At 42.5% G+C, this 10,475-nt stretch overlaps 1 protein-coding gene across 1 annotated transcript in view; it reads left to right on the top strand.

The window, feature by feature from the left end:
• HEATR4 (HEAT repeat containing 4) overlaps positions 1 to 9,543 on the top strand; it is a 47,655-nt gene extending 38,112 nt beyond the window's left edge. The window contains exon 17 of the mRNA XM_046008609.1: positions 9,286 to 9,543. Within this exon, the coding sequence (XP_045864565.1) occupies positions 9,286 to 9,444 (159 nt within the window). The 3' untranslated portion in view covers positions 9,445 to 9,543. The remainder of the gene's footprint in view (positions 1 to 9,285) is intronic.
• The last annotated feature ends 932 nt before the right edge of the window (positions 9,544 to 10,475 follow it).

Raw genomic sequence — 10,475 nt, forward strand, 5'->3', positions numbered from 1 at the left:
GTTCCTGCTCACTCGTTATCTGTGGCATTAGCTAAGTCAGGTTACTCTCTCAGGTCTCAGTAATCTCATCTGTAAAATGGGAATAATAATTGAACCTATTTCATTGAGTGGTTGGGAGGATAAAATAATGCATATACAAGACACTTAGCACAGGATCTGGTACAGAGCTAAACACTTAAAAACGATAGCTATAGTAATAATAATTTATTATTATGGAGCAAAGCCCTATAAGATGGCATGTGTGCCCCAGCCTGGTTTGGAGGACCTCAGAATGGGGGGTGGGGGAGATTAAGATTTTTGCATATGTTCTGTAGAAGTTTAAGTAAATCAGCAGGGACACATTCTGCAGTGAGCTAGGGGGATGAGCTGTGCTCCTTGGCTCACAAAGCTAGGGTATAAAGGCTGCTAGGAAGAGGACTGTAAATGTATCTTTTCCACATCCTGTACAAACATCTCCTCCTCCCAGTCCTTTCTGTAACCTCATCTTTTTCTTTTTTCAACATTTTGTGATTTCCTCAAAGGATGTTGTCGCTATCTGTCTTTGAGATTCCTTTGTCACCAAGAGGCATCTTTTGGAGCCTGACTTATTTTAAATGTCATCACTTTCCCTGTGGTACTACTTAGTTCTCACTATAAGAGCAGATATTAACAACCATCTCCAGAAATACAATTGAGTGACGTGGAGTAATGTTCTTAAGGTATCACTGGGCGGGAAAAAAAAAAGTAAGTATTGTGGTAGGATCCCAATCAAGGACATTTACATATGTGTAATGTGTATGCGTATACCTGTCTGTCCATACATCCATCCATCCATACTGTTAAAAAACAAAATTTGAATACATTTGAAGATCTAATTGGCTTTATTCAACAATTTATGAATCAGGCAGCATCCCATCTAGCAAGTAGCAAGGAACTCCAAGTTGTACAAAATGGAGGTTTCTTACTGATGCACAAAGGGAGGCCAGTAAAGTCATTTGTGTGACCTTAAAAAAGAAAAACATTTTGCTAAAGGGTTGGTAGGCTAATCAGAAAGCTAAGGGGGCTTCAGACTTGTTGGCCTCTGTGATGGCCTGGGAACACTGTGGTCTTTTATTCCCCAAGGCCAGTGGCCTGCAAATCTCAAAGAAAGTAAATTAGTTCTGTCACAGATGAAGGGCCTTAAGTCAGCAAGCAAGGAATGTGTTAGCTGGAGTGCTGTGACAAATCTCTTGTGCAAATAAAAATACAGTGTTTTGGGGCGCCTGGATGGCTCAGTCGTTAAGTGTCTGCCTTTGGCTTGGGTCATGGCCCCAGGGTCCTGGGATTGACTACCTCACCTGGCTCCTTGCTTAGTGAGGAGTTTGCTCCCCCCTCACTTATGTGTATGCTGTCTCTCTGACGAATAAATAAGTAAAATCTTAAAAAAAAAATACTGATGTAAAAGAAATGCAGTATTTTCAAGCAACAAACTTCACTTTCCCAAACTCATCTCATTTTCATGATCTCGAATCATTGCCCGTCTTGCTTTTCTGGTTTTTTTGAATCAACAGAATTCCCCTTTAAATAAATCAAAGGAACCTGACATTAAGATTATAGAAGTTAGTAATTGTTCATCAGAGAAGCTGCTACAGAAAACAAGTTAAATAAAGCCAACTCCGTGTTTGAGCTTACAGAGAATGATCTGAAGCCTCTCAGGAAAATGCCCCAGATTATCTCCCCTGCCAAAACCCACAGCTAGACAGTTATTCCTTTGGATTAGTCATTGACTTTTTCACTCATTCTTTATCTAAAATTCAAATACACTGGGAGGGTATATGAATTTGCTAGGGCTGTCATAACAAAAGACCACGGACTCATTGGCATAAACAAAAATTTATTTTCTCACAGCTCCGGAGACTGGAAGTGTGAGTGAGATTGAGGTATTGACAGAGTTGGTTTCTGGGAGCTGGCCCCTTGTCTTGGTGGAAGGCTATCTTCTCCCTATTTTCACACCATCTCTCCTCTGTAAAAATCTGTGTCCAAATTTCCTCTTCTTTTATGAGGACACCAGCCATATTGGACTAAGGTACACTTTATTCTCTCCAAATATCCCATACTGAGGTTCTGGGGATTAGAACTTCAACATTTGGGACGGAGGGGGACATACTTTAGCCCATAATGACACCAGCTGTCTGGGTCTTTGGACCTAGAGTGGGTCCTCAGAACCAGCCAGGAGGGTCCTTGGCTTCACACTGGACCAGCAGGAAGTGAGAGCAGAGTTTATTGAAGACAGAGAGAGTGCAGGTGCAGACAGAGTGTCCAGGAGACCGGAAAGTCTTGTCTTTGCTCAGGGTCTGGAGTTTTTATTGAGGACCGTAGTCTGATGTGTGTGTCGGGTATGCAGGAACTGGTCAAAACAAAGACAAGTGCTCAGGTGTCCTCCATAGTGCCCTGGAGCCAGGGGTCTTGAAAAATGTACATGACCACCCCTCTGGTCATGTGCTGGGAGGCTCCAAAGAAGTCATTAACTCCTTGGCCTTACAAGGAGGACATACATTATTTGTACTAGAAGCCGTGGTGCAGGGTGGGGGTGCAGGTCCTAATGAGAAGAGAAGCCGGAAAAGGAGGAAGGAATGAAACTAGCTTTTTTTTTCCCATGGGGTCCCGTTCCCTGTCCCCATAGCAGAGGGTGATGTATTAGAAAAACCTGTTTTCCCCTCTTGTATAAGGAAAAACCCGTTCTTTCCTCCTCCCATGTCTGTCTTATTTGTCTCCTTTACCCTTCGCCTACAGAACATTCACAACACTTCACTTCTGACACTGCTGGTCACCAACTACATGAAGGTTTTGCCCCGCAACAAGCAGTTCTCTGCAGCACCAGCTGGGGGAGGAGGGGTCCTACAATTTAACTAAATTCTAACACTATCTACCTGGAGATAGAGCATCCGATTCCACAGGTTAAGTAAGGGCTCAGGCCCACAAGACTGTTGCTACCCTACCTACTTCAGAGGCCAATTACAAGTAGTAGGTCTCAGGTTAGCCTCAACTTCTGCTGTCCAATTTGACTACAAATCAAACAGGGTTGTGAGATTCCCACAACCCCCCCTTCATGTTCAATTAATTTCTCAGGGTGGCTCACAAACCTCAGAAACACTTACATTGACAAGTTCATTAAGGATATGATAAAGGAGACAGATGAACAGCCAGACCAAGAGCTGCGTGGTGGGGAGGTCTGGGAGGGTCCTGACAGGGGGAGCTTCTGTCCCTGTGGAGTTGGGGTATGTGTCCCATTCCTGGTGTGGATGGGTTCACCAACCAGAATCTCTCTGAGCTCCATACTGTTGGGACTTTTATGGAGGCTTCCTGTCACAGGCATGATTAATTAATTATTCACTTGGTTTCTAGCCCCTCTCCCCTCGCTAAAGGATGAGGGTTGGGCCGAAAATCTCAAGCTTCTAATCATGGCTTGGTCTTCCTGGTGACCCTCCCCAACCCAGAAGCCTGTCTAAGGTTACCTCAATAGACCAAAAGATGCACCACGTGCTCTTATCACTTAAGAATTTACAAAGGTTTTAAGAGCCCTATGTCAGGGAAGGGGTCAAAGACAAATATTAGAACTAAGAAATGCTCTTAGTGTTCTTTTTTTTAATGATTTTATTTATTTATTTATTTATTTGACAGATGGTGATCACAAGTAGGCAGAGAGGCAGATAGAGAGAGGGGGAAGCAGGCTCCCCACGGAGCAGAGAGCCTGATGCCGGGCTCGATCCCAGGACCCTGAGATCATGACCTCAGCCGAAGGCAGAGGCTTTAACCCACTGAGCCACCCAGGTACCCCTAGTGTTCTTATTATTAGGAAATTATGAGGGTTTCAGTAGCTCTGTGCCAGGAGTGGGTGGTGGGAGGGACCAATATATACTTTTTCTATTACCTCACAGGTGATACATACTAGATACATACTGGATTCAGAACTCAAGTTCCTTTGAGTACTTTTCCATCATGAAGGGAGGAAAATATGAGAGGTTGTTGGAAGGAAGTGAGCCCAGGGTAATGGTTCTCAACCCAGTGATTTTGCCCCAAGGGGACATTTGGCATTGTCGAGAGACATTCTTTTGGTTGTCACAACAGGGGAGTTGCTACTGACATTTAACCGGCAGAGGCCAGAAATGCTAACAAACATTCTACAATGTACAGTACAGCCCTGCAACAAAGAATTATTCAGCCCAAATGTCAATAGTATCAAGATCGAGAAACCCTAGTATAAACTTTTGGATGACTGCATCAATATAAAAGTTTGAGGGCACCTGGGTGGCTCAGTGAGTTAAAGCCTCTGCCTTCGGCTCAGGTCATGATCCCAGGGTCCTGGGATCAAACCCGGCATGGGGCTCTCTTCTCTGCGGGGAGCCTGCTTCCCCCTCTCTCTGTCTGTCTGCCTCTCTGCCTACTTGTGATCTCTGTCAAATAAATAAAATCTTTAAAAAAAAAATTTGAATGTCTTTAAACCTAGTAATTGTGCTTTTAGTAATCTATCCCTGGAAATATTCAGCCATGTGCACCTGGCTGGCTCAGTTGGTGGAGCATGCAACTCTTGATCTTGGGGTTGTAAATTCAATCCCCATGCTGGGTGGAGGGATTACTTAAAAATAAAATCTTTAAGGGTGCCTTCCTGGGTGGCTCAGTCTGTTAAGCTTCTATCTTTGGCTCAGGTCATGATCCCAGGGTCCTGGGATCAAGCCCCATGGGGAGCCTGCTTCCTCCTCTCTCTCTCTCTCTCTCTCTCTCTCTCTTTCTGCCTACTTGTGATCTCTGTCAAATAAATAAATAAAATCTTTTTTTTAAAAAAAACTTTAAAAAAAAAGATCCTCTTTCTCCCTCTCCCTCTGCCCCTCCCCACCTAAGAAAAAATATATATAGTAAATTGAAAAATCAAATTGCACAGCAAAATATATGTTGCCTTATTTTTTTGTTAAAAAAAAAAAAAAAAAAAAAAAACACAAGCCACAGGGCACCTGGGGTCTCAGTTGGTTAAGTGTCTGCCTTTGGCTTAGCTCATGATCCCGAGGTCCCAGGATGGAGTCCCGTACTGGGTTCTTTGCTCAGTGGGGAGCCTGCTTCTCCCTCTACCTGCTACTTCCCCTGCTTATGTGCTCACACTCTCTCTCTCTCTGTGTCAGATAAATAAATAAAATCTTTTTTTAAGAACCCACAACTCATACACGTTTATATATGGTTTGTTTATTTATTTACTTATTATTTGAATTTTTAAAATTTTTACTCAGTCTCTATACTCATTGTGAGGCTGAATTTACAAGAACGAGATCAAGAGTCACCTGCTCAGCAGACTGAGTGAACCAGGGGCCCGAGCTTCTTTAAAGCCATATATGTTGTGTGCATATGTATGTGTGTCTGCATAACTGAATATCTGGAAAAACATTTCCAAACTGAAGACAGAGGTTGCCTCTGGGAATGGGATTATTGGCAATAGAAGAAACTTTCATACTTTACTTCATATATTTCTGATTTATTTTGCTTAAGGCCTCAAGGACTAGGCCTTTGCTTTGGCAAATGTGAGACAGATTACAGTCTAGCTTTGAGACTAGTGACTTACTAATTTGTAAGACTAATTTACCAAATAACTATAAATCAGGGGCCAACAAGTTGTGGCTTTCTGACCAAATCCAGCTTGTCTCCTGTGTTTATACACTCTGTGGACTAAGAATGATTTTTATATTCTTGAATGGTTGAAAAAATCAGAAGGAGATAAAATTCTGTGACATAAGATATATACAAAACTCAAATGGCTGTGCCCACGAGTAACCCTGTATTGGAACACAGCCACATTCATTCATTATAGACTGTCGGTAGCTACTTTTATGCTACAACAGCAGAATTGAGTAGGTTTGAGACAGACCGTCTGATCCTCAAAACCTAAGATATTTACTATCTGGCCCTTTATAGAAAAAGTCTGCCAAGTCCTGATATAAATCATGAAAGATGCTGACTAGAATATTGAACTTCCAACTCTCTTGCTTCATACCCTCTGACAGAATTGTGAAAAGCTTTGTGACTTTTTGAACTTTTTAAATTGACATCCAAAGTATTTTCATTTGGGGATAACTGGTTGGCTCAGTCCATAGGACATGTGACTCTTGATATTGGGGTCACAAGTTCAAGCCCCATGTTGGATGTAGAGATTACTTAAAAATAAAAAAGAAATCTTAAAAAAAAAGTGTTTTCACTTTAAGTTTAAATAGACGCAAAGGATCTAATTGATTCCACCATTTACACATTGCTATTTTATTATTTTTTAAAAGATTTTATTTATTTATTTGAGGGAGAGAGTGTGTGTACATCTGTGGGAGAGGGACAGAGGGAGAGAGAAAATCTCAATCAGATTCCCTGCTCACTGGGGAGCCCCACACGGGATTTGATCCCAGGACCCTGAGATCATGACCTGAGCCCAAGACAGATGCCTAACCAACTGAGCTACCCAGGCGCCTGACACATTGTTATTTTATTTTATTTTTAAAGATTTTATTTATTTATTTTCATTATACGTACATATTTGTATATAGTTATATATACATATAATTTATATTTATTATTATTATTTATTTGAGAGAGAGAGAGCGTGAATGAGCATATGAGTAGGGGGAGGGACAGAAGCAGGCTCCCCACTGAGCAGGGAGCCCGATGCAGGGCTCAGATTACAGGATGCTGGGATCATGATCTAAGCTGAAGGCAGATGCTTAACTGACTAAGCCACTCAGGCACCTCCCACATTGCTGGGCTTGTTTTGTTTTGTTTTAATTTATTTGACAGAGAGAGAGAGATCACAAATAGGCAGAGAGGCAGGCAGAGAGAGGAGGAAGGAGGCTTCCTGCTATGCAGAGAGCCTAATGTGGGGCTCTTTCCCAGGACCCTGGGATCATGACCTGAGCCGAAGGCAGAGGCTTAACCCACTGAGCCACCCAGGCACCCCCCACGTTGCTGTTTTAAACTAAAACTGTTATGCCACTCTTTTAAGTGCATCCAATCGAATCTACATAGCGTAGTAGTTTGATGCCCACCATCATCCGTTAAAAAAAAGAAACAAAGCTCTTCTTTACAATTGAAATGGATTATCTTTTTGACACAAACTCACATTTCCGATTTGAAGTAACTTCCACACAGAATGTTATTCTAATATACAATTATGCTTGCAAATATTTTTCATCATCATCACATTATCTGTACAAAAGATATTTAAGTTGAGGTTCCAGTTATCTTGTCGGAGTCTCATTCCTTCCTGGGATCCCCTGATCTCCTAAACGATATTTTAATACCTGCATTCATTAAGGGTCACCCTGTGCTATAGAGTTCTATGGGTTTTGACAAATGTGTGATGCCATGTATGCACCATTTCAGTATCATACAGAATGGTTTAACCTCCCTAAAAATCCGTGTTTGACTTATTCCAGCCTCCCCTCTCCCCGAAAACAGCTGGTAATCACACATCTTTGAATTATCTTCCTAATTTTGCTTCTTCCAGAATGTCACATAACTGAGATCATACATTGTGTAGACTTCTCAAACTTCTCCACCGGTGGGTATGTAAGGTCCTCACAGTACGGAATAGAGCAGGAATGGAAAGAGATGCCCATATCTGCCACTGCCTTTCACCTGTTTTGCCCATCTCCCCACCTTCGTGTCCCTCTGGCAACCGTTGGTTTGTTCTCTTTATTCATGGGTCTGATTCTGCTTTTTGTTTGTTTATTCATAGTTAGTTTTTATTTGTTTTTGTTTATTCATTTAAACAATTTTTATTTTTATTTTTACTTTTTTTTAAGATTTTATTTATTTATTTGACAGAGAGATCACAAGTAGGCAGAGAGGCAGGCAGAGAGAGAGGGGGAAGCAGGTTCCCAGCTGAGCAGAGAGCCCGATGCGGGGCTCGATCCCAGGACCCTGAGACCATGACCTGAGCCGAAGGCAGAGGCCTAACCCACTGAGCCACCCAGGCGCCCCTTATTTTTATTTTTTAAGGAGGCTCTAGGCCCAGAGTGGGGCAAGACCTCAAGATCAAGGGTCACTCACTCCGTTGACTGAGCCACACAGGTGGCACCCCTTCATTTTTTTTTTTTAAGATTCCACATATGAGTGAAATCATATGGTGTTTGTATTTCTCAATCTTGACTTATTTCACATAGCATAACACCCTCTAGCCCCATCGATGTTGTTGAAAATGGTACAATCTCATCCTTTTTTATAGCTGTGTAATATTCGTGTGTGTGTGAGAGAGAGAGAGAGAGAGACATCTTTCTTATCCATTTGTCTATCAAAGTACACTTGGGCTGCTTCTGTATCTTGGCCATTGTAAATCATGCTGCAATAACAGGGATGTACATATCTTTGTAAATTAGTTTTCTAATTTCCCTCTTGTTTTCTTTGTGTAAATACCCAGAGGTGGAATTATTGGATCATATGGTAGTTCTATTTTTAACTCTTAGAGAATGCTCCCTACTGTTTTCCACAGTGGCTGTACCAGTTTATATTCCCACCAGCAGTGTGTGAGGTCCTTTTTTTTTCTCCACAGAAGACATCCCTTTTATTAGCCCATGGAGTAATGCAGAAACCTTGATTGATATTAGAACTATCGGGTGACTGGGTGGCCTAGTGGGTTAAAGCCTCTGCCTTCAGCTGAGGTCATGATCTCAGGGTCCTGGGATCGAGACCCGCATCAGGCTCTCTGCTCAGCAGCGAGCCTGCTTCCCCCTCTCTCTCTGCCTGCCTCTCTGCCTACTTGTGATCTCTGTCTGTCAAATAAATAAATAAAATCTTTGAAAAAATAAAAAAAAAGATATTAGAACTAATCTAGACTCCTGAGGATGCTATAACCTAGGTACAAACTCAACTGTGGCCATCACTACCTTGGTTTATGGGATTGAAGTAGACCACTGCTCTGTCCCTGGGGACTATTCATCCTAAGGGAATCCACCTCCTCAGCATGTCCCAGGAATAGGTCTCTTCAGTCATAGCTACAAGGGTGTCCCATCACTGCTGCTACTTCTGCATAACTGTAAAGACATAAAAAATACAGGCTAATCCCAAAGGTCGTCACACAGATGCCCAAGCCTTCTTGAGTTGGAAATTTGGGCATATTTGCCACATTAGGCGTCTGACTGGGGTCAAAGGAGGACAGGTCTTGAAGCCATAAATTCTATTATTATAGTTGTTCGTGGAGCTATTCTGATAAACCGTGGCTGAAGAGGCTCTCCCTTTGGGTCTACCTTTTACATGAGACCACATGTTCGGCATAGGCACTCACGTGTTAATATTTCTCTGCAGCCTGTGAGGCCCCACACACCAAATCCATGGTCACAGAGTCCAGTCCTGGACCTACACACAAGAAGCAGAAGTCAGTCATCACCTGTGAGAGATCTGCGCACTGCCCGGGAAAAAAGGATTATGATGGGACCATTTGGATCTGACTCCCTGGATGTCTAGCTGGGTAAATACTCAAGAGAGAAATTTTTTCCAGGGTCATGTCCTCATTCCCTGGGAGGAAAGGTGATCATTTCTAGGATGAGCCCTTCTCTTGCTCCAAGACGGACGCAGTAGACCTAGTCACATTCTGTTTTTTAAACTGATGTTGTATAGTCTCTTTGTCATTATGTTTATAAAGAAAATTGTATGTAACAGTAGTCCTCGGTTTTTTAATGTGCATCATTTACACAGAGGGTTAAAGAAAATTGACACCACATTAGGTGATTGAGCCTGTTTTTCCATACCCTTGAAAGGTTATATACTAATTATAGGTCAGAACTCCAAATTTTACTAGAGTAGCAATATTAAAGACCCATCATCCTTTGCAAGCTGTATACAGAGTCATCTGAAACCCAAACTAGAATACCATTTGTCTAGAAAAGCGACAGCTCAGGTGATTTTTTTTCTTTTTAAATCTACAAGTCTAATCTTATTCAGAGCAGATTTTTTTTAAAGATTTTACTTATTTATTTATTTATTTATTTGACAGAGAGCACAAGTAGGCAGAGAGGCAGGCAGAGGGGGGATGGGAAGCAGGCTCCCTGCCGAACAGAGAGCTCAATCTCAGGACCCTGGGATCATGACCTGAGCAGAAGGCAGAGGCTTTAACCCACTGAGCCACCCAGGCGCCACTCGAGCAGATTCTTTACCAAAGTGTTACAAGAAGACCGAGCTGGCACGATCATTTTCCCTCCCACCACGCAGATGGGCATCAACACTCAGATCCCTTGGAAGCATCACTGCGGTTTTACGATGCTGATCAATGACTCTCAGGAACCTCAACAAACCCTCGTGCTTTAAAGATTTAGACATGATGGAAGAGGGGCAGGCTTGTCTGTGTATCATTAGATGGGATTCTGTAAGAGCGTACTGATGTGGGCAGGCCAGGTCCAGGACCCAGAGGGAGTCCTGCAGAACCAACCAAGAGCATCCTTGCTTCACACAGGAGAGAAATCAAACTTGAGCCATCAGGAAGTGAGAGCAGAGGTTAT

This window comes from Meles meles, chromosome 6 (genome assembly GCF_922984935.1).
Source record: "Meles meles chromosome 6, mMelMel3.1 paternal haplotype, whole genome shotgun sequence".
Lineage (NCBI taxonomy): Eukaryota > Metazoa > Chordata > Mammalia > Carnivora > Mustelidae > Meles > Meles meles.